Below are 25,131 nucleotides of genomic sequence, written 5' to 3' on the forward strand. Positions count from 1 at the left end.
TCCTTCCATAAAGTGCTTTTCTATGAAAAGTTCCCATGACTGGACAATCTCTTGATGGTGATGATGATGACCATTACTAACCACCATGATGAGGATAACAACTACACAATCTAAAGAATTACTCAGCTCAATGAGAACTTAAGACCTCTACTGTCTTAGAAAGTATGATAAATGTGTTCAGCATAATCCCCATTGCTATTTAACAACTTAAATCTTTAGGATAAGGAAGTGAGATAAGGAAGTTCATCAAAATACTTTAGTAATTCATAATGTTATATTTATGCAAATATTTTAGTCGTGATTCAAATTCCTGAGTTAAGGAGATACATAAATACTCTCCTTGCATTTCTAAAAAGTTTATTGTAATGTGCAATAATGGTACTCACTCTGTATTTTATTCTGTTTCTAGCTTTACATCTCTTGCCTGGAGTGAAAAACTCAATGGTACATTTGAATAACAATGGATATGCCGGCATTGTCATTGCAATTAACCCTAGGGTACCAGAAGATGAAAAACTCATTCAAAACATAAAGGTAAGGGAGAAAATTTTATTACGAACTTATTTTTATTCCAGTAAGTATTTTCCATCCCTGTTGCCAAGGCACATAAACATGCTCATAAGTAACAACTTTCCAGAACTGTTTTGACAGTATTCATCATTTATGTAGTATGTATCTAAACTGTCAAGATTAATATCTGCTTAGTTTAAGTATGATTTCTCATATATTTATAGTAATAGTCATTCCCCTAATAAATTATTAAGAGGCAAAACTACAATGTTTCTTCAACTTACTAAGCTAACAGAAAGACCTTAGACCTACTGAAGAATTCTTTTTTTTAAGATTTTATTTATTTATTTGAGACAGAGAATGAATGGAAAGAGCACAAGCATGAGGAGCAGCAGGCAGAGGGAGAGGGAGAAGCAAGCTCTCCACTGAGCAGGGAGCCCAATGCAGGGCTTTATCCCAGGACACTGGGATCCTGACCTGAGCTAAACCTGAGCTAAAGACAGAACTTAACACATGGAGCCACCGAGGCACCACCTACTGGAGAATTCTTTTCAAACTTACCTTTGTAAAGTTAATTTTTGTAATGTTTATATAGCTAACCCATACTTAAGCCTTAGATCTTCACTGTACATTATTTTAATTGTTCATATTTGTTCAACTCTGAAAAATTAACAACGAGCTCTGATGTATTTGATTTTAAAGAAAATATTGCATATTTTTGAAGTTGATTTACTTCTTAATTTTATTTGGGTTAGTCAGTATAACAGAAACACTTTATATATATAGCATTTTAATATATTCTATCTTCTCTGATCTTCTTCTCAATATCTCTATGAGGTAAATTATTACCCTTGTTGCATAAGTGAGAGAAGCTAAATCATACAGTCTTAAAGTAAGTGGTAAAACTGGAATGTGAAGGCAATGAGACATACGTATTTTTATTTTCATTACTGCTTGATAAAATTTTGCCTTTTCTGAACATACTCCATATGAAAAAGTAACTCAAACCTAGCAAAGTGGTTTTTTTTCAATTAAAAATATAAAATCTACAAAACTTTAAACTCTCAGCCCGTTTATAAACACCTCTGTTTAATTAAACAACTTGCCAACAAGCTCCCATTCTTAATTACCTTTATATATATCATCCAGAACTCATTCCCCTCTCCAACCCAAAATACTGAATACGGGTCTAGATAGGTTAAAAAAAAATACGATTGATTTTTGGGCATATGTAAATGAACAGTTTACAGACTAAAGAGATAGAGTAAAATTCAACTTATTTTTCAGTTAGGCTTTGCTAAAATATTGGGGGAAAGGGAGCTTAGATTTGCTTCTTCTTGTTCATGTGTACAATTTCATGCTCATTTCATTGTGAAATTGTTACCATATTTTGTCAGGAAATGGTAACTGAAGCTTCGACTTACCTGTTTCATGCCACCCAACGAAGAGTTTATTTCAGGAATGTAAGCATTTTAATTCCAATGACCTGGAAGTCAAAATCTGAGTACTTAATGCCAAAACAAGAATCATATGACCAGGTAGGGTATTTTATCTAGCTCCTACACTGTTTTTTTCTTCCTATGCTTCCTAAAAATTAATACCCATAATTTAAAAAAAATTCCTAGCCACTACTTCAGTAATTAAATTGGTAATATTAGTTATCTTAATTTAGATAAAAGAAATCCTTGTTTTCATCACTTGTGATGTTTTGGTTTATTCTTCTGATTTTTAGGCAGATGTCATAGTTGCCAATCCTTACCTAAAATTTGGAGATGATCCCTATACACTTCAATATGGACAATGTGGGGAAAAGGGACAATATATACATTTTACTCCAAACTTCTTATTGACTAATAATTTGCCCATCTATGGGTCCCGAGGTAGGGATATCTATTTTATACTTCTATTTTTATTTCCATGGAAACAAATATGACACGGTAATTAATAGTATTTTTAATGATTTTTTAAGAGAAGTAGTGATTAATATCTTTACATAGAAATATAGTAGTTATGTTCAATATAATTATATTTCTTTGTGTGTTTAATAATAAATTTAATAAAAAATAATACATTAAAAATAAGTAATAAATACTAACCCATTTCAACATTTTTTACCTAATAAAAGATACCAATTTCTAAAGTTCTTTGACTTAATTAAGCTAAGGATCTGGGGCAGGGAGACATAAAATACATGGACACTCTATTAAAATATAGTAAATATAAATTTGTAAGTGGCAATATTCTCTCATAGGCAGAGTGTTTGTCCATGAGTGGGCCCACCTCCGATGGGGAATATTTGATGAGTATAATGTGGACCGGCCATTCTATATTTCCAGACGGAACACTATTGAAGCAACAAGGTAACATTATATTGAACAAATTTATTTTCAAAAGTTTTCACTTATTATTTTTAAATTTTCACTTATTAATTTTAAATTTCTATACTAGGCAAACAAAAGGTGTCTTAGTGGCTGAATGCTCAGAGTTAATTGCAATATCTAACCAGACCCACTATGTATATGTCCAAATATTTCTGGAGATGCTACCTTAGAATCAAGATCAACCTGGAAATGGGATTCATTTCAGTATTCATGGGGATTGTACTAAAATATGTTATTGTCAGAGAAGAAACGAAAAAGCTGTAGCCTAAACCATAAGATATCTGAGAACTTGAATTCATTCCTATCATATCCTTTATTTCATTTTATTTATTTAGTTTCCCCAATGTTTTATTCCATTTGATTCCACTCTTTAAGGTGAATCTGTTCCAGTGAAATCAACGAAAGTACTAGAGCTCCATGTTGAATATATTTATTCTTCATTTAAGCTTAAGCTTAAAAAAAGTATTTTTCATAAGGATAAGTGAGTAAATGATTTTTGAAATATAAATATTTTATATTATATATTACATATAATATATAAATATTTTATTATTATATTCCTTAAATATGAATATAATTCTGGGTAGATTTAGACATGTCCTATTAATAAATGGATGAGATATTTAAGTATAGAGTATTTAAAGAGTATTAAAGAAAAATAGAAATCAGTGTAATTGGAAACAGGTCTTTGGGATAAAAAAACATGTTAAAGAGGCGTAAGAGAAACATGCATCTCCCCATGTTCTCCATGTTGTTTGCTTTTTCCCTACTGAGCTGCTGGAGTATCATGCAGACAGGGCTCTCACCCTATGTAACTCCTCCCCCACCACCTCCCTTATCCAAACAATGCTTGTTCATTCTTCCAGACTCAGTTTAAATGTTTGGTCCCCAAGTGTCTTTTTCTTCTCCCTCTATTTGGTGTAAGATCTGAGACTGTCCCCAAAGCAATACACATGGCCTTCTCTCACACAGAGCAGTAGTTGTCTGTGTAATTTTATTACCCACACTAGACTTTAAGATCCTTGAAGACTTTTTTTTGTTTTTTAATCCCCTAGACTTCAGCCTGGCACAGAGTGAAGTAACAGCTAAACAAAGAATGGATCAAGTAACAAATTTTTGATAAATGAATATGAATGTGTTTTCTTATTAATCATAAAAGAGATATATTGGTAAAAACAATTATCTAAAATAACATTTAATGAACTCCTACGGTGTGACAGGCACTTTGTTTGAGGCAGTGTAAGTTTAATTTTCAGGCTTTCCCTGGAGCTAACCCTCTTGGAATATATGACTCACCATCTCCTCTAATCCTTTCAATACTAAAAAAATTTAAGTGGATTAATATCATGACACTTAATATTAATGCAGAATAAAAGTAAATCCAATAAATCAGAACTCTTTAAAGTCTTTTACCCATAACTCCAGCCCCCATTCCTTGCCTGGGACTTGACAACTATCTTACTTATCATACAGACTAAAGAGTTTGTTTGAATGCACAAGCATTTCCATGCAATGTTTATTTTTACTTTGTCCTTCAATCTAGCTCATTGTTTTTCAAAATGTAAATTGTAAAATGCTATCAACACAAACCACACATGGTTTTGTATGGATGGTATACACACATATGTGTATATACATTTATATCTACATACCAGTATGTATGTGTTTATATCACATACACATAAATTTAAGAGGGTTTTAAGCATTATGCTGACTCTCTCATCCCCACTAGGAAGCAATCCTCCATATCTCTTAACTCATTTTATCTTTACAACATCCCTATACCTTAGGAATTATCTTTAATTCAGGGTCACAAGGATAATAGATTAATTTATTATATTAGTGAGCAATGAATGTTAATAAATATAAACTGGCATGATTGTTCTTATTGACATCAAATGTAAATAGAGGCAGGACTGTGACTAATTCTGTCAAAATGAAGTATTTGCCCATGATCTGTAGATCATTAAGGGAAAGATTGTAGAATGTGAGTCTTTTCTCACGATTTCTGGTCTTCATAAATAAATATAATTTAATTCTTTCATCATAGATGTTCAACTCATATTACTGGCATTAATGTGGTTTTCAAGGAATGTCAAGGAGGCAGCTGTATAACAAGGCCATGCAGGCGTGACTCACAGACAGGACTGTATGAAGCAAAATGTACATTTATCCCAGAAAAATCCCAGGCTGCAAAGGACTCCATAATGTTTATGCAAAGTCTCAATTCCGTAAGTACCTTCTTTTTCTAGTTTCACAAAGGAACACTTCAGGAAAAATTAATTAGGGAAGCTGTATTTTCTACTATGAAATTATGTATACCAAAGGACATGAAGGAGATTACTCAAACGATTAACTAAAAGCCATTTTCCAGCCTGTGTCAGGGTGTGCCTGGTAAAGTTTCCACCTTTTTTTTATAAACCAGTTTCTTTTCTTCAGAAGTAGAACTGTACCTTTTCACTGATGTCACATAATTTCTTAAAACAACATCTCTTCCCTCATTTGACTTCTGCGGATTTGTATAGTTCTAAAACTACAACCTTACTTATAATTCTCTCTTCTAAGTGTTAATCAAACTACTTTTCCAAAGTAATTCATTCTATAGCTTTGGAAAAGTACTGACATTCTAGACTTTGTAGTACCTTCACACTAAAGTATATCAAGCTATTGCAAAGTGATACTGTGAAAATGTGCATGGCTCTGTTTCTACATAACAAACTTAAGGGAAAAGTTCACAATTACTAGTCTCATCAATTACAAAATAATAACACAATAATTCAAGTTTTAAAGCTAATGTTTGGCCTGAAATATCTGGTTTCAATGTATAAAGTTGAATGGATAAGAACAGATGTCTTGGAGTCAGAAGACTTGATCTCAAACCCAGTCTGTCATTTTCAGCTATGTCTTTACAAGCAAACTTGCAAAGTTCTTTTGAAAATTTAGTTATCTCATCCCATAAATGGGACTTCTAATACATCACAGGTTATTATTGTTAGGCTCACAAGAGGTAGTATGAGTAAAGCATGATCACGGTGCTTAGCACAAGGTGAGCACAAAGTAAACTTCCAAGTTTTAGTTTTTAAAATTTATAAAATATCTGGATAATATTTAATTATCTCTTTCCCTGGATAAGTCCAATCTTAACTAATGTAAACATATTGTAATTAACTAATGAGGGTTTCTAAGCATGCAAAAAAATTTTAAATATGAAAGTCATCAGAAACAAATCAAAATAAAGTATACTACCTCTAGATAGTAAGTCTAACTTATTTAAAAGAAGCAATATTCCATATACCAAATCACTTAGCAACAAATATTTCTTTGGGTAGAAGTTTATAAATGCCTATTATTTCCAATAAAATTTAAACCTGCTTTAGAACTTAAGGCATTAATGATGAAGAACTTGAATCAAAATATAGACTTAATATTTGCTGAAACTCTTAAAAGAACCTAATTAGATATTTAAGTAGAAGTTGTTTACCAGTCTGAAAAAGGTCCCTTCTAGAAATAGTTGAAACATGAGTCAAGAAAGTTCACTTTAACCTGCTAAATCTGGATCAGAATTCAGCATCCAAGTAGGTACCAGATCATGTCACACGAGAGGATAATTGGAATATGTATTGCCTATACCAAGCTATAAGTCCCAAAAGCATATCACTGTCAGGAAATACCTCATGCTGCCTACCTGAGAGATAAATAATAATGAAGAAGATCACATAACTGAGATATGGTTAGAACTAATTACATAAGCCATGTCTCAGAGATAAATACTGAACATCTTGTCCAGAATAACACTAACTTCTAATTATCAAAACACAGATTAAATAAATTGCATAGTATTTGTACTACCAGGGCATCAGCTCACCAAAGGGAGATATGACCTGAAATACCGAATGTTCAATTCCATAATTTCATTCCCTTCAATTTCATTATTTCCACTTCATGCTCAGCTGGAAATACAGAAATAATTAAAGATAACTGTTCTTTCTCAGTGAGAAAGTGCAGAAATAAGAAAATATATATATGAATTCAAAGTACAAAGAGGTATAAACCAAGTGCTATGGGAGTACAGCAAGTATCTCCACCTGGAGGTCAGAAAATTGTTTCTAAAGAGATAAAAAAATTACATCTGAAAAGGAATGAGTATGAACTTACCAAAGCAGGAATAGGAAGGGCAACTTTAAGTTAAAAAAAAAAAAGTTTATAAAAACAAAGAGTGGGGAAAGGTGCAGGGATGCCACACGATTGTACAAGTTGAGCACTGCCCAAATTATCTGCATCATGGTCACTAAAAATTTTAACATTTATTAGAACAACTTTCAGGTAAATAGCAGTAAAAAAAAAAAAAAAAACCAACTTGAGAACAGCTCACCTTTTTTTAATTTGTGCAAGATTTCCTATCTCTTTTTCCATTTGAGTTAGCAAAGACCCTTGTGAAGATTTCTAGCATACTCTAAGAACAAGAAAAAAATCAGTGTGGTATAAGCAGAGGATGGTCAGAGCAAGGAGCAGGAAACAAGACTGAAAGAACAAACTTACCTACAAAGCTAAGGTGTTTGGATTTTATCTTAACAGCTTCAGACTGGTGACATGATCAGTTTAATTCTTTCAGGAAGATAACTGTACTAACAGTGAGAAGGATGAAGGAATGAGATGACAGAAAGCAGAGAATCTAGTTAGAAGGCTACAGCAATAGGCAGATCAGAGACCTGAAGTCTCTGAATAAAGGCAGTGGCAGGGGACAAGGGACCAGATTTGATGCATATTTCATATCAGCAAGACTTATCAATCACCACTTTGATCGAAACTGTCTTTTTCTCCCATGCAATGAACCCCTTCTGGGATATGTCAATCGTTCTGAAGTTAATGTAAATCATCCATGTTAGAAGGAAAACAAAATCTTAAAACTTAAATGAAAGGTATTCAAATTTAATAATTGAGTTCTAAATCTGAGCTTACATCTAGAGATTGTACTGGGAGGGCATTCTTAAACATGCAATGCCATTTATAAAAATATTTCTCAGGGTGCCTGGGTGGCTCAGTCAATTAAGCATCCAACTCTTGATTTCAGTTTAGGTCATGATCTCAAAGTCCCAGGAGGGAGCCCCAGCTGGGCTCTGTGCTCAGCAGGGAGTCTGCTTGAGGATTCTCTCTCTCCCTCTGTCACCCCCACCCCCATGCAGATGGGAGCATGCACATGCTTTCTCTCTAATAAATAAATAAATCTTTAAAAAAGATTTTTCTAATAAACAGAAGCTTACTGCAAGATGGATTTCTTCTTGAATGCTGTATGAGTTTATGGGAGCATTTTCCCAAGTTACTAAGTTTTCAAAACTTGGAGAATTTTCATAGGTTCTGTAATAAAGAAACATTTGGCAGAATTGCTAGGTACAGCTCACCATTTGCAACTGAAAGAGCACCAATCACATGTTCTCATTTTCTCCCTACATTTTCATTACTGTCTCAGGAGTATTATTTTATGTCAGAGTTCACTAGAGCCAAAAATAATCCAGCTTGCTAAAATATCTGTGTTCTGGGGAGCCTGGGTGGCTCAGTAGGTTAAGCATCTGTCTTCAGCTCAGGTCATGGTGTCACCGTCCTGGAATCAAGCTCGCTGTGGGTCTGAGCCCACTGCCCTCTGCCTCTCTACCCTATTTGTGTGCGTGCTCTCTCTCTCAAATAATAGATAAATAGATAGATAGATAAAATATCTTTCCTCAATTTTTTGGTCAACTATAAAGATATAAAAAAACACTTAGGCAATTAAAGAAGGTCATTTTCTTTATCCCACTTTTAAAGGACAGCTAGAAAGCCAGTCCCTCTTCCACTAAACTTAATTCAAGTTTGAGTCACCCAAGAGTCCAGAGGGAAAATAAGAAATTAAATTAAGCAGGTGTACCAGCTACATGCTCCCCCCAACTGCCATGATCTCACTATACCTAAGAGAATCATCAAAAAACTTTCCAGTGATGGTTTCGCCTTGCTTCCTCTCTACTGAGGTATGTAAAATGGATGTGAGATTGTTACATTATGAAATAATTCTTAATTATCAGGAGATAAAATCTGTGGAGGATGTATGTGGCAGCCAGCTACATATTTGGAAAAGAAATTAATGCTTACCAATTATTGAAATAGTGTCTTCTAATTGATTTTTTCCAGGTAAAGGAATTTTGTACAGCAAAAACTCATAATACAGAAGCTCCAAACCTACAAAACAAAATGTGTAGTAGCAGAAGTACATGGGATGTAATTATGGACTCCAATGATTTTCAGAATGCATCTCCCATGGAAGGAACAGATCAACCACCCGATCCTACATTTTCATTGTTAAAGGCCAAACAGCGAGTTGTCTGTTTGGTACTTGATAAGTCTGGAAGCATGAGTTCGGTAAGACATTTGTTAGCTTCCTTAAAATAAGCAGTTAATTACTAGAAATATAATTTAATCTTGGGTTTAATTCTATTAAGCTAACTAAAACATAAATTTATTACTCTAATAACTTTTAGTACAATGATTCTATATGGACAAATACTGGAAGAAAATACACTAAAAAATAATTGTTATATATGAAGATGATTGGACTATGGATTATGTTTATTCTTTAACTTTTAATTCTAACAAATTAAAAATACTATAACTGAACAAAAAAAGTATCCATAATTCCACCATTGAGCATATTATTCCAATCTTTTTTGTGTATTTGTTTTTCCTTCTCAAAAATGTGATTAAATTTTGTATGATACTTTATAGTATTATTTATTTTACTTACCATACCATAAATACTCCCTATGGAAAAAAATGATTTCATGATATAATTTTTATTTTTTTTTAAAGATTTTATTTATTTATTTGACAGAGAGAGAGATCACAAGTAGGCAGAGAGACAGGCAGGCAGAGAGAGAGGAGGAAGCAGGCTCCCTGCTGAGCAGAGAGCCCGATGTGGGACTCGATCCCAGGACCCCGAGATCATGACCTGAGCCGAAGACAGCGGCTTAACCCACTGAACCACCCAGGCGCCCCATGATATAATTTTTAATGATCATATGCACATACCCTAATTTAGTCAGCTTCCTGTTATAGAACATTTTAGAGTTTTCAACTTTTTATAAAAATTGTGCTGCAATAAACATTTTTGTATACATTTTAAAATTATTTTCTTAGCAGAAATTCCTGAATATAAAACTGTTCAATAAAAAGGCATAGATTTTTAAGACTTTATTAAGTATAACATATAATATAATGTATATTAAGTATATTAAGTATAACAAAGTATAATGATTTTTCAATTTTTTCTTTAATTTTTTTTTTTAATGAAATAAGGGGGCCAAACTTTTTCCTTCAAATTGTCCATTTAGCCTAATGATATCTATTTTTTTTCTTTAAAAAAATTTATTTTATTAACATATAATGTATTATTAGCCCCAGGGGTACAGGTCTGTGAATCAACAGGTTTACACACTTCACACCACTCACCATAGCACATACGTTCCCCAATGTTCATAACCCAACCACCCTCTCCCTACCCCCTTCCCCCCAGGAACCCTCAGTTTGTTTTCTATGATTAAGAGTCTCTTATGGTTTGTCTCCCTCCTGATCCCATCTTGGTTTCATTTATTCTATTCCTACCCCCTAAACCCCCATGTTGCCTCTCAACTTCCTCGTATCACGGAGACCATATGATAATTGTCTTTCTCTGATTGACTTATTTCGCTAAGCATAATACCCTCTAGTTCCATCCAAGTCGTTGCAAATGGCAAGATTTCATTTCTTTTGACAGCTGGATAGTATTCCATTGTGTGTGTGTGTGTGTGTGTGTGTGTGTGTGTATCACACATCTTCTTTATCCATTCATCTGTTGATGCACATCTAGGTTCTTTCCATAGTTTGGCTATTGTGGACATTGCTGCTATAAACATTCAGGTGCACGTGCCCCTTCGGATCACTACATTTGTATCTTTAGGGTAAATACCCAGTAGTGTGATTGCTGGGTTGTAGGTATTTCTATTTTCAACTTTTTGAGGACACTCCATGCTGTTTTCCAGAGTGGTTGCACCAGCTTACATTCCCACCAACAGTGTAGGAGGGTTCAAGGGGGCCAAACTTTAAAATATAGTAATCAATTACTATCAAGATCTCTGGCCCATGAACAACTTTGTTTTTCACCAATCTGTCAAGATTTGAGGAGACTCAGGAAATATTCAGACATCTTTTTCTTACAGGAAGACCGTCTCTTTCGAATGAATCAAGCAGCAGAACTATACTTGATTCAAATTATTGAAAAGGGATCTTTGGTTGGGATGGTCACATTTGAAAGTTTTGCTACAACCCAAAACTACCTAACAGAAATAACTGGTGATAATGCTTATGAAAAGATCACTGCAAACCTGCCTCAAGAAGCTGGTGGTGGAACTTCAATTTGCAGTGGTCTCAGAGCAGGATTCCAGGTAAAATAAAAATTTTTTCTAAATAGCATTTGCCACTTACCATTGCTTTTATTTTTACCCCACTGTCTTTGAACAAGAGTCATGAATTCATAGGTCCGTTATCTAAATAGTATATTTTTTAAAGACTCCCCTACTGTCTGTTGTTTACAGCTGGGTAGTCTCTCTGGGTGTGGTTATTCCACCAATGTACTCTTGAGTTACTGAGTCACACTGGAGAATGGTTAAGGAAGGGAAGAAAAATCCAATGAGCACATAATTGCTGCAATTTTATTGAGGAGTTTACCATTTCTTTATCACTCCCAACATCTGAACTACTATTAGCAAACAACAATGCTGCTGAAGGGACTGTGGAAGAGGGAAATTATCACTAGTTCTATGTTATAAAGACAACTCTAGTTCATCAAGTTAAATTGACAATTAAAAACCACAAAGATAGTTCCCTAAGCAGTTTAGTATCAAACCTAAGACACACAGGTAGAAGTTTAATGAAATAAAAATTGTGAAATAAAATACTGGGAGCAACTTTACAGCACTATATTAGTCTGCCTTAAAGTATGCAATTGAATTTCTTCCAACCTAAGATAGACTTTGTTTAAGCCTATTTATTGTCATTAAGTTACAAAAACAAAAAACTGCTTTCCTTCACTGACCCTCCCATTGCTCCAGCTAAAAAAGTAGAGATTATTAACTTTTTCCAGGCCACTAATTAATATCATCTCTTAGCTTTCTAGTTGAGTCATTTTTCATAATGCATATTGGTTTAAGGAGGTACACACGCTCTGGATTCCGGCAAATCTGGGATTCTGGCTCTATTATTTATTAGTTAAATGACTTTGGGTAAGTTATCAACTCAGGAAGTCTTAGTTTACTCAACAAAGGGAATGTGGAAAACAACAGTACCTATCTAAAGTGTTCAAAAAGGACTGCTATTATTATAATAAATATAATTCTTATACAGGTCTATTCACTTCTAAAATATGATGGTATTATACCTTGGGAATAATAAGGTAATATACCTTGTGTCTTATTGTTTGAAAATATTGGTTTGTATATTTTTCTTAATATATTTTGATATATACCGATGGATATTTTGACCACAGAGTCTATTATTGAACAGATTATGTTAAGTCACATTCAAAGTTATAAATACCTCTTCACTACTTTTAAAATGAAACCATAGCAATATATAGCATTTTACTTACATAATCATTATAACAGCTAAAATTTATTGATCATATTCTACATTATTGCCTATGTTAAATACATGTATGATCTTATTTATCCTTACCATTAATTTTTATTCAGAGTAATTAAATACCATTCTTAAGATCACATATAGTCAGTAACCAGCAAATCTAGGTAGGATTCAAAATCTGGTCTTTCTTATTCCAAAATCCAAAAAGCTAATCACTACACTGTAGTATTTCTATAACTCCATTATATATGATGAAGGTGGGGAACTAAATGCTAGATATTCTGTTTAGCAAATTGTTCAGGGAGAATTTATTCTCAATTTGTATGACTAAAGATTTTTAGCCAATACTCCTGATAGAAGTCAGAAAAAGACAAAAAAATTATAATACTTGATAAATTTATGAAATTCCTACTTTATGGCAGGTCAATGTTTTTTCCAGGAAATCATCAGATTCTTCAGTGATCAAATAGAATACATAAAAAGGCACATCATTTAACTTTGCATACCTACCTTTAGTCATGACTTTGCAAATGTTGTCTAGTATGCTGCCAAAATAGCGTGGGTCAGGGGCGCCTGAGTGGCTCAGTGGGTTACAGCCTCTGCCTTCAGCTCAGGTCATAGTCCCAGGGTCCTGGGATGGAGTCCCACATGGGGCTCTCTGCTCAGCAGCAGGGAGCCTTCTTCCCCCTCTCTCTCTCTCTCTGTCTGCCTCTGCCTACTTATAATCTCTGTCTGTCAAATAAATAAATAAAATCTTAAAAAAAAAAAAAACAGCCTGGGTCATTTGCTTCTACCTCAAGCATCTCCTGGAATAATAATAATAACTTACACTGAGGCACCTGGGTGGCTCAGTCAGTTAAGCATCTGCCTTCATGATTCTGGAATCCTGGGATCAAGACCTGCATCCGGCTCCCTGCACAGCAGGGAGTCTGTTTCTCCCTCTCCCTCTACTGCTCCTTCTGCTTGTGTTCTCTCTCTCTCTCTGTCTGTCAAATAAATAAATAAAATATTTTTAAAAATAATAATAATAAATAACATTCACTTAGCACTTACTATTTGCTAGGCATTGTTCTAAGAGTTTTATTTTCCTCTCTTGGGTAGCTTGAATATATTTGAAAAGTTTAGAAGCACTGTTTGAAAAACAGTTTTGAAGAACTCTTTGAAAAACTGCAAGACTATTGTACATTACACTCATTTCTAGGCCAACACAGCCTGGAATGACAGTGCAAAGTTTCCTTTTGCTTACTCTAATGCATAGGCCTAAAGACTTCTCCAAGTCTAAAGAGTATACTTATTCTTATTTTAAATTTATTGAGATATGATATTCTGTACTAATCATCTGATTTTTCACGACCAGGCAATTATCCACAGCAACCAGAGTACTTCTGGTTCTGAAATCATATTACTAACAGATGGAGAAGATGATGAAATAAGCTCATGCTTTGAGGAGGTAAAGGAAAGTGGTGCAGTCATCCACACCATTGCTCTGGGACCCTCTGCTGCCAAAGAACTAGAGACCCTGTCAAATATGACAGGTAAACCTTTGGGATATAGTTTGAATAGAAAATATATTTTCAGTCTCTCCCATTAACTACATCTCCCATTAACTACCTCTCACATTAAACTACAACACTGCTCATAAATTTCCTATCCTAAAATTTAATTGTTGACCCTTCCTTGTCCTTGCCCTTCAAATTAATCTTTCCTCTTCCCCACCTCCAACTCTCTGCACTTCTATCTATACCAGCTTCTTCTAATATTAGTCAATATTATGTCTTGATTCATTTCTCAACACTTTCTACCAATACCACCAAATTGAAACTTCTTTCTCCATGGCTACCAATGATTTCCTCAACTGCAATTCCAAAGTTCTTGCTCATATTTGTCCTGTTCAATCCTACAGTTGAGATTCAGATAGCCCTAATTCATAGAAGAAAAAATGGAAACCTACAGAGTACAAATGATTTGCCTAAGGCTGTAGTTAAAGTCCTGATTACCAGTTCCTGTCCCCAGCAATCCATCCTTTTCCATTGCTATTTTTTTTTAAGAGACAGACAGCATGTGTGTGCATGTGACCATGAGGTAGGGGGGCAGAGAGAGAGGGAGAGAGAGAATCCTAAGCAGGCTCCATGCCCAGTGGCAGAGCCCATGGAGGAGCTGGATCTTACAACCCTGAGATCATGACCTGAGTCAAAATCAAAAGTTAGATGCCTAACTGACTGAGCTACCCAGGTGTCCCCATCCTTTTCCATTCCTTACTCCTGTGTAATTTCTTTGTTAACTCCTATGTTATTTATTTTCTCACTTAATTTTTACTTAATTCTAAACTATTCTCTAAATTCTCTAAATTGTTTTGGTATACCTTAAACAGAACTAAAAATAAGCAACTGGTTCAAAATTGTCTTAAATTTCATTTTTATAACACCATTTAGTGATTAGATCAGCTTTACTAATGTGGCAGGCCCTTATTCTAATGACCGATATAAAAACAATAATATTTGGGGGCGCCTGGGTGGCTCAGTGGGTTAAAGCCTCTGCCTTCAGCTCGGGTCATGATCCCAGGGTCTTGGGATCAAGCCCCGAATCAGGCTTTCTGCTCAGCAGGGAGCCTGCTTCCTCCTCTCTCCCTGTCTGCCTCTCTGCTTACTTGTGTTCTCTGTCTTTCAAATAAATAAATAAAATCTTTAAAAAAATTTAAAAAAACAATAATATTTGGCAAGTTCTTTAGACTTCTTCATATTTACATTGATAAAAGCAGAAGAACAAGTATGAGTTTCCAAATTAAAATTAGTATTATGGGGCGCCTGGGTGGCTCAGTGGGTTAAGCCGCTGCCTTCGGCTCAGGTCATGATCTCAGAGTCCTGGGATCAAGTCCCGCATCGGGCTCTCTGCTCAGCAGGGAACCTGTTTCCTCCTCTCTCTCTGTCTGCCTGCCTCTCTGCCTACTTGTGATCTCTCTCTGTCAAATAAATAAATAAAATCTTTAAAAAAAATAAATAAATAAAATAAAATTAGTATTATGAAAGTAAATACAATTCCATTTTAGGAGGACATCGTTTTTATGCCAATAAAGACATAAATGGCCTTACCGATGCTTTCAGTAGAATTTCATCTAGAAGTGGCAGCATCACTCAGCAGGCTATTCAGGTTAGTAACTCAGAAAAATTATTTGCCTTTTCACATTTGTAATAAATGTCCATTATCCTAAATAGACATTTCTTTCTCTAATAAATAACTATTTTGCCTGAAAGTTATTTCCTACTAAAAGACATTCTTACTGAATTCCCTTTTCTTGGACACTTGTCATCTTTTCTTCTGATTTGTCCACTATTTATATTTATATATTTATAATATATATTTATATATTTATAATTATAAATGCTTTTATTTGCAAAATTCTTCAAAATAATTCTTATTTCACTGAAATCTTAGACATAACGTTAGAATTACTCTAAACTGACAAAGCTTTGAAATTTTATTAACTATAATTACAAATTGGTTCTCTCTGTTCTTTTTTTTATTTATGTAACAGTTAGAAAGTAAAGCCTTAAGTATTACAGGAAAGAAATGGATAAATGGTACAGTACCTGTGGATAGTACAATTGGAAATGACACTTTCTTTGTTGTCACATGGACAATACAAAAGCCAGAAATTCTTCTCCAAGATCCAAAAGGAACAAAATATGAAACTTCAGATTTCAAAGTAGATAAACTAAATGTTCGGTCTGCCCGTCTTCAAATACCAGGTATTGCAGAGGTAAGAATATTCTCTTATTTTCTCCATGATTTATTAATCAACTTCGAGGGGAAAAAATGAAGGCAACGTCCACTACACTGTCAATATTAAAGTGGCAACAATCATCCGTCACAAAAAAGAAGCTAAGAGCTGTCTGAGTGGTGTCAGTTAAATGTCCAACTCTTGGTTTCAGCTCAGGAAGTGATTTTGGGATCCTGAGATGGGGCTCTGTGTCAGGCTTTGTGCTCAGTGTGGAGTCTGTTTAAGACTCTCTCTCCCTCTGCCTTTCCCTCTGATCCTCCTTGCATTACCATCCCACCCTACTCCACCCGCTCTCTCACTCTCATTCTCTCTCAAAATAAATAAAATCTTAAAAAAAAAAAAAAAGCCAAGTAGAATAGAAATTTATATCCATACTATTTATTAGCTTATAAAATTTGAGTACTAAAAATCATTACTGGGGCGCCTGGGTGGCTCAGTGGGTTAAGGCCTCTGCCTTCGGCTCAGGTCATGATCCCAGGGTCCTGGGATGGAGCCCCGCATCGGGCTCCCCTCAGCGGGGAGCCTGCTTCCTCCTCTGTCTCTGTCTGCCTCTCTGCCTACCTGTGATCTCTGTCTGTCAAATAAATTTTTTTAAAAAATTTTTAAATAATTAACTATTACTCTGCTTAAATTTCTAAATTTCTAAATAATTTTGTATTCCAAACAAGAACAGGAAAGTATTACAAAACTCTCAAATAGATATGTTGGATTTTCAGACCGGTACTTGGACTTACAGCCTTCTAAATAAACATGCCAAATCTCAAATGCTAACGGTTACAATGACTACTCGAGCAAGAAGTCCCACCACGCTGCCAGTAATTGCAACTGCTCACATGAGCCAAAGTACAACACATTATCCTAGCCCAATGATTGTTTACGCACAAGTCAGTCAAGGGTTTTTGCCTGTTCTGGGAATCAACGTAACAGCCACTATAGAAACTGAAGATGGACACCGAGTAATACTGGAGCTCTGGGACAATGGTGCTGGTAATAAGAATCTGCATCAACTTCCACTGAAGCTAAAATCCTACTATAGTCACATAACTTAGAAATCAGTATTTCCTATGTATGTGAATGAATCAATTTTTAAGTAAATGAAATTTGATTTTTATGTTTTTAATACTTTCTACTCTGCTCTCTGAACTACACAAAGATATAAGCACATTTATCTTTAAATTTTACGAGTAATTTTACTTTCCTCATGGAAATTAAATATAATTTTTCCCCATTTTCATTAGTGTGTTTTGCATATGCTTCTTCCATTTCGCATATGCTTTTTCTTTATTTTGTTAAGATTTCTATATGAAATAATAATAGCTAATGTTAATTGAATGTTTACCATGAATTACTATTCCAGGGTCAAAGGTTAGCAAGTAGCCAGGCCAGGCTCTGAACCCAAGCAGTCTGATACCGGGGTTCATGTACTTAAACCACTGTGCTATACTCACTCCCAAAATGATTACCAACACTAATGCTCATGAACAGTGCTTAGGACTGTCACTGTTACTCCGCTGAATGGCTAATTATTATGTTATAATATCTAGGTGCTGATACTCTGAAGAATGATGGTGTCTATTCAAGATATTTTACAGAATACCATGGAAATGGTAGATACAGTTTAAGAGTACATGCCCAGGCGAGAAACAATATGGCCAGACTAAGTTTAAAACAACAGAACAAAGCTCTGTATATGCCAGGCTATGTTGAAAATGGTAAGTAGTATTAAGATGAAATGTGTCATCTGTTTACATAAGTTACAGTGGTAAACACTGAAAATATTATGTACTATGGAAAATATAAGTATACAGTTGTATAATTATCTGTGTATTTAAGAGCCATATTCATGTTAAAAGACCTAGCACAGGATGATGCTTCCAACGTGTTTTGTTTACATCTCCCTCAGTTCATTTCATTTACACTGAAAAAAAAATCACTGAGGCGCCTGGGGGCACTCAGTCGGTTAAGCATCTGTCTTTGGCTCAGGTCTTGGGTTCTGGGATCAAGCTCCACATCAGGGAGCCTACTTCTCCCTCTCCCTCTTCCTGTCACTCCCCCTGCTTGTGCTCTCTCTCTCTCTCCCTCTGTCAAATGAATAAATAAAATCTTAAAAAAAGAAAATCCTGAGCACCTCTCTATGTGGCAAGCATTGTGCTAGATGCTATAACTAAAAAAAAAATAAGACACCAGCCTTGTCCTCAAAGAATTTACAGTCAAGTAATAAAAACAGATACGTTAAGAGATAGTTCTAACATTGCATAATGTCTCATCAGTTTTAAAATGATACCAATAAAACAAGCGTTTTTTCTCTAAAAGCTATTTTTCACTGTCTACAATCATTCAATAATAACCCATTTATAGCTGCAAGATGAGATTACAAGATAAAGAATAGACATAGAATTATGAAAAGTCACAGAATTACCTTTTTTGTAGGTAAAATTATACTGAACCCACCCAGGCCTGAAGTCAAAGATGACATATCAGAAGCTAAAGTAGAAGATTTCAGCAGACTAACCTCTGGAGGATCATTTACTGTATCAGGAGCTCCTCCTGCTGGTAGTCATACTCATGTGTTCCCACCTGGCAAAATCACAGACCTTGAAGCTAAGGTTAAAGAAGATCACATTCAACTTTCATGGATGGCCCCTGGCAATGTCCTTGATAAAGGAAAAGGTAAGTTTTATATTATGTTTTAAAATATATAAAAAGAGGGGCGCCTGGGTGGCTCAGTCGGTTAAGCGGCTGCCTTTGGCTGGGGTCATGATCCCAGGGTCTTAGAATCAAACCCCACATCAGATTCCCTGCTCAGCAAAGAGCCTGCTTCTCACTCTCCTTCTGCCTGCCACTCTGCCTACTTGTGCTATCTATCTATCTCTCTGTCAAATAAATGAATAAAATCTTTAAAAGAAGAGTGATTTTTAAAATTTTAAATAAATAAATAATATATATATTCATACACACACACACACACACACACACACATATATAAGAAATCCCTTTGGCTTTCATTTGCTAGGAATTGTCTAATGTCCTACTTATAAAAAACACGTATGGAGTGTTTACTCTGAGCCATTACTCACCTACTTTTAGATGCAGAAATTGAAGTTCCAAGAGATAATGAAAGGCACATACAGGTAGTCAGACAGGAAAAGAAGGAACAAAATAATATATTCAAAGTCAAAAAAGCAAAGTTTCAGAATAAAATATCTAAATTAAATAAAAGCTAGGTGATAAACAGATATATAGAACCATCTAAATGGAATGCAGGGTGTGTGTGAAGAGTAGTAAAATAGATTGATAAGGCTTATTACTAAAAAACTAGAATGTTAAGGCAGAGGCTCTGAATTTTTTTTAAAAACCACTAAATCAATGTTATTCACCATACACTTAAAACACTTGCAACATTTCATGACAAAATAGTCTTTACTTCAAAAAAAGACATTTGATGTTTTATTCATGGCATTTCAGAATGTGAGAATATATTTTTATATTGATAGCTCTAGTAGACCTCTAAAAGCATTTTGGAATAAAAAAAATTATGTCAGCATCTCCCTTTCTTTTCTTGACAAAGTAACAGTTATAATAATATATTTCAAACATTTAAGTCCCAGACATTCTGCTGAAATACTTTTCATGCATTATCATATCTAATTATCACCACTCAAGTAGTAGGCATTCAATAAATATTTGTTGAATGAATTGAATGACTGAATCTCCCTTTTATAGATAAGAAAATTGAAGGTAAAAAGGTGAAATATATTTTTCTTTGTTACACAGCCAGAAAGTGTAGAATTAAGGTATGAATCAAAATCTGCCTAAGTTCTTAAGCACATTTTAATTAGTACACATCTTAACCTCTCTGCTTTCATTTGCCCTTTGTCCTTATCCCTGTCTCCCACTCTACTGATCTCCCACTCCCCACTCCTATTACTCCCTCTCAGCTTAATGAGAATAATACAGTTGTGGGGAACTGAATGTCTTTCCTATACTTGAATGCTATTGTGTTCCTTGTTCTAAAAGTAGATTCAGATTTTTGTATTTATATTTCTTTAAAAAAAAATCTAGATTTCATTTTTTAGTACTGTATGATTTTGAATTAATTTTGTGATTAGATAACTAGATTAAAAACTACTTACATATTTGTTCTTAAAAGAAAGAAGATGGAATAACCAGATAAAATCTACATCTATGATTTTCATGTCTAAATCCTACTGTGCATTTCTGAAGGGCCCTGAGTGTAAGACAATATAAGGCATCCTACTGATTTTAATATACATGAAGTATCTATTGTCTTTCAGCCAAGAGCTACATTATAAGAATAAGTATGTGTTTCCTGGATCTCCAAGAAGATTTTGACAATGCTGCTTTAGTAAACACTACTAGCCTGATACCTAAGGAGGCTGGCTCAATAGAAAATTTTGAATTTAAACCAGAACATTTTAAAATAGAAAATGGCACCAAATTCTACATTGCAATTCAAGCCATCAATGAAGCTAACCTAACCTCAGAGGTTTCTAACATTGCACAAGCAACCAAGTTTATTCCTCCGCAGGAATCCAGTGCCCCTGCTCTGGGTACCAAGATTTTTGCAACCAGTTTGGCAATCTGGGGATTAGCTACGATTTTATCTACATTTTAAACTAGGAAATATATTAGAAATAATATTTTAAAAAGAAAGAATATTCAATTTATATATACTTGATTAACATTTATTTAGAATTTAACTTGCTATACTTGTCTATAACAAAACTCTTTGTAAATGTACAAAGTTGTAAATTTCCTAACTACTTGAGTTCATTAGTATTAATTAATGAGCTAATAAGCTGCTAAATGTAAATCATAATGAATATAATATTTCCTATCTTTGAAAAATCCATTTGTTAACTCAATAAAAAAAGATAATGCATATTTGTACTTGAAGGTGTCTTAAGAAACATTTTCAGAGTGTGCTACAAATTCATTTGGTATATTAAAAAATCAGAATTCATCTAAGCCATTAGAAAAATATTTATATATGCACAACAAACATTTTATGGTAGAATTATTTAGGTTTCATTCTTGCTTATAAATACTTCATGTTTATATAAACTATAATCAGAATGGACAATAAAGATAATTTTTCAATGAGAAAGCTCTAAAATAGTAAGGAGGTCAAGTGTGTTTTTTATTTTTGATTAACAGTGGTATATCAAAGTTTTGACCCTGGCTATGAAATGATCATTAGACAGCAAGAATACTTTTTTGTATGTAATGTGAATATCACAATAAAATCCTAATTATAATATGAGACATTATAAGGTCCTAAGAGTATCATCACCATGATGCCCATCAGGGTACAGCTTTTTTTTTTTTTTAATTGCTGCATCCTCAGTTTCTAGAATAGTACTTGACACAAGTGAATATCCTATAGATATTTATTAAATTTATTAAATTAATAATATAGGGAGTACAGGGGAATGGGCAAAATGGATAAAGTGGAGTGGGAGGTACAGGCTTCCAGGTATGGAGTAAGTCACAGGAATAAAAGGCACAGCATAGAGGGGAATAAAAGAGAAAGATCAATAAATATTTTCAGACCTTCAAAGAAATCCAAATTTGGCCAGTGACTTCAAAAATATCCACAAAGTATGATGTGCACATGGTATTGTGAGGACTTGATATAATGAAAACTAACGACTTAATAATGGTGATCTGAATCAACATAAAGCCTTTCAGGAATTTTATTACATCAATCAAATTTGTAGCTCTCTAATAAAACAGAAATTCAGCTATTAATATGTAATAGTGTGATTTATTTTTTTCTGAGAAAGACAGAGTATTATATTAGAAGAAAATACTTTGTGTATAGGCAGAAAGATTTTTTTAAAACTCTTTTTGGTTACGGAAAGTTGAAGGTTACTTTAGGTGTCCATCCTTAAGGGAACAGATAAATACATGTAATGGATACAGAATCTGAAGTATTACACAATACTTAAAAATAATATAGTAGATGCATAAACAGCAATAAAATATCTCTTAAACATATAGTGTTGCGTGAAAAGAGTTGAAACAAAGCACAATCTATAAGATAATACCATTTTTATAAATAAACACGAAGACATACACAAAAAACATTTTATTTTATCAGGATATATTATAAACACCTTAAAGGAAAAGCCTTTGGGGGTAGGAGAAATGGAATAGTGTTGTGGATAGTGAAAAAAAATAAGTAAAATGACATAATGGAGGAGCCATTCACCAATGATGATAGGGTATCCTCAATTAAGGAGAATTATTAATTGAATTCTATACTTAAGTTCCAAATGAAATGAAGAAACTCATAATAATAAAATAGTAAAACTCATAATAATAATAACAAAAAAGAAACCTTGTCAAAGAAATTCATCATGTTAATGGATTAAAGGGAAAAAATTCTGAATATCTCCATAGAAGCAGAAAAGGCATTTGATATATTCCACCACCCATTCATGAGTTTTTTAAAAAAACTTAGAGACTCACAAACCAGTAGCATGGGGAAAGGACTTTAGTGCAGCCCCCAGACAGGATTCAGGAGCTGTGGGAGCATGCGATGTGAACCAAGGCCACTCGAGGTTTTAGAAGCACAAAGGGCAAAGACATGCCCTGGCCCTGGGGTTGACCATTAGGAGAGTTGCTGTGGGCGCACATTACCATGGAAGGCTGTGGTTTTTAGCAGCACAGACAGAAACTGAGCCTGTGTATCCTGGAGAGCTCAGTGAAGAGCAGACTAAGTTTTCTCTACTCGGGGTCAGAGGTTTGGGTGCGGTCATTTCTGCTCTCTCAGAAGAGATGGAAGTGATGCAGAAAGCCACCAGAGAACAGATACTCAAAAGAACAGCTTCCACTAAGCCCCCACCTCCCCTCCGACAGGAGGCCTAAGCAGGGTTGCATGATTAACAGTGCAGCAGGCCTCTCCCCTAGAAGATAAGCAGGAAGAACAAGAGGATGAGAACCCAAAGGTCCCTATAAGATGTGTGCATCTTGGGCTTGATCAATACTTTGGACTCTGTACATTCCTCAACCACCCCTCCAAAGAATGACTAAGAGGAAGAATCCCTAACAAAGTAAAGAATCAGAGACTATGGCCTCTGCACAGACCTAATGGATATGGATATAAACAAGATTTCAGAGACAGACTTCAGAGTAGAAATTATGAAGTCAGTATCTAGGCTTGGGGAAAATATTAGCAATAACATGGAATCTCTAAGGGCAGAAATGAGATCTTATCAGGCCAAATTTTAAAATGCTATGAATGAGATGCAGTCTAAACTGGATACCCTGACAGCCAGTGTAAATGAGGCAGAAGGACAAATTTGTGAGTTAGAAGATGACAGAAAAGAAGGAAGCTGAGGAAGCCTGGGATAAACAGCTAGAAGCCCAAGGGATCTGACTGAGAAAGATTAATGATGCCATGAAACATTCCACTATCAAAATTATTGTGATCACTGAGGGAGTAGTGGGGGAGGAAGGAATTATATTTATTTGAGCAAATCATAGCTGAAAACTTTCCTAATCTGTGGAGGAAACAAGCATTTGTGTCCAAGAGGCAGAGAGGCCCCCCCCCCAAGATCAACAAGAACAGACCAACCATTAGACATATTACAGTAAAACTTGCAAATCTTAGAACCAAGGAAACAATCCTGAAAGTGCCAGGAAAAAGAGATTCCTTACACACAGAGGGTGGAACATCAGAATAATGTCAGACCTCTCCACAGAGACCTGGCAAGACAGAAAGGACTGGCATAATATATTCAGGGTACTAAATGAGAAGAACATGTAACAAGGATACTTTATCCAGCAAGGCTGCCATTCAGAATGGATGGAGAGACAAGGAGCTTCCAGAATCGTCAGAAACTGAAAGAATATGTGACCACCAAGCTGGCCCTCCAGGAAATATTAAGGGGGTTTCTATAAAAGAAGAAAGATCCAAGAGTAATATAGACCAGTAATTTACAGAGACACTCTATAGAAATAAAGGCTTCACAGGCAACATGATGGCACTAAAATCATATCATTCAATAGTCACTCTCAACATCACAGCCTAAATGCTCCATGAAATGGCACAAGGTTGCAGATTGGATAAAGAGATATGACCCATCCACATGCTGTCTACAAGAGACCCCTTTTGAACCTAAAGATACATCCAGACTGAAAGTGAGGGGATGGAAAACCATTCTTCATGGCAATGAACCTCTAAAGAAAGCTGGGGTAGCAATCTATCCAACAAGAAGATCTAACAATTGTAAATATCTATGCCCCCAACATGGGAACAGCCAACTACATAAGCCAACTGTTAACCAAAATAAAGAATCATATTGACAATAATACTTTAATAGTAGGAGACCTCAATACCCCACTATCAGCAACAGACAGATCATCTATGCAGAAAATCAACAAAGAAACAAGAGCATTGAATGACACATTGGACCAGATGGGCTTCACAGATATATACAGAACATTCCACCCTAAAACAACAGAATATCATTATTCTTGAATGCACACAGAGCTTTCTCCGGAATAGACCACAGACTTGATCACAAATCAGGTCTCAACCAATACCAAAAGACTGATATTATTCCCTGAATATTTTTACACCATGATGCTTTGAAATTAAAACTCAATCACAAAAAAAAAATTTTGGAAGGAATTCAAACACTGGAAGTTAAAGACCATCCTGCTAAAGAATGTTTAGGTCAACCAGGAAATTCAAGAAGAACTTAAACAATTCATGGAAACCAATGAGAACAAAAATACATTGGTCCAAAACCTATGGGATACTGCAAAGGCAGTTCTAAGGGGGAAATATAT

At 34.7% G+C, this 25,131-nt stretch overlaps 1 protein-coding gene across 1 annotated transcript; it reads left to right on the forward strand.

Moving 5' to 3' along the window:
• The first annotated feature begins 375 nt into the window (after nt 1–375).
• Nucleotides 376–20,944, forward strand: LOC132002083 (calcium-activated chloride channel regulator 1-like). Its single transcript, XM_059377100.1, has 14 exons — nt 376–534; nt 1,908–2,048; nt 2,243–2,390; nt 2,762–2,870; nt 4,942–5,122; nt 9,051–9,278; nt 11,111–11,335; nt 13,888–14,065; nt 15,577–15,677; nt 16,063–16,287; nt 17,025–17,295; nt 17,853–18,020; nt 18,739–18,978; nt 20,604–20,944. Exons 1-14 carry the CDS (start codon nt 376–378, stop codon nt 20,942–20,944), a joined length of 2,715 nt encoding a protein of 904 aa, XP_059233083.1.
• Nucleotides 20,945–25,131: the final 4,187 nt, after the last annotated feature.

The sequence above is a fragment of the Mustela nigripes genome, chromosome 14, assembly GCF_022355385.1.
Source record: "Mustela nigripes isolate SB6536 chromosome 14, MUSNIG.SB6536, whole genome shotgun sequence".
In the NCBI taxonomy this organism is placed as follows: Eukaryota; Metazoa; Chordata; class Mammalia; order Carnivora; family Mustelidae; genus Mustela; species Mustela nigripes.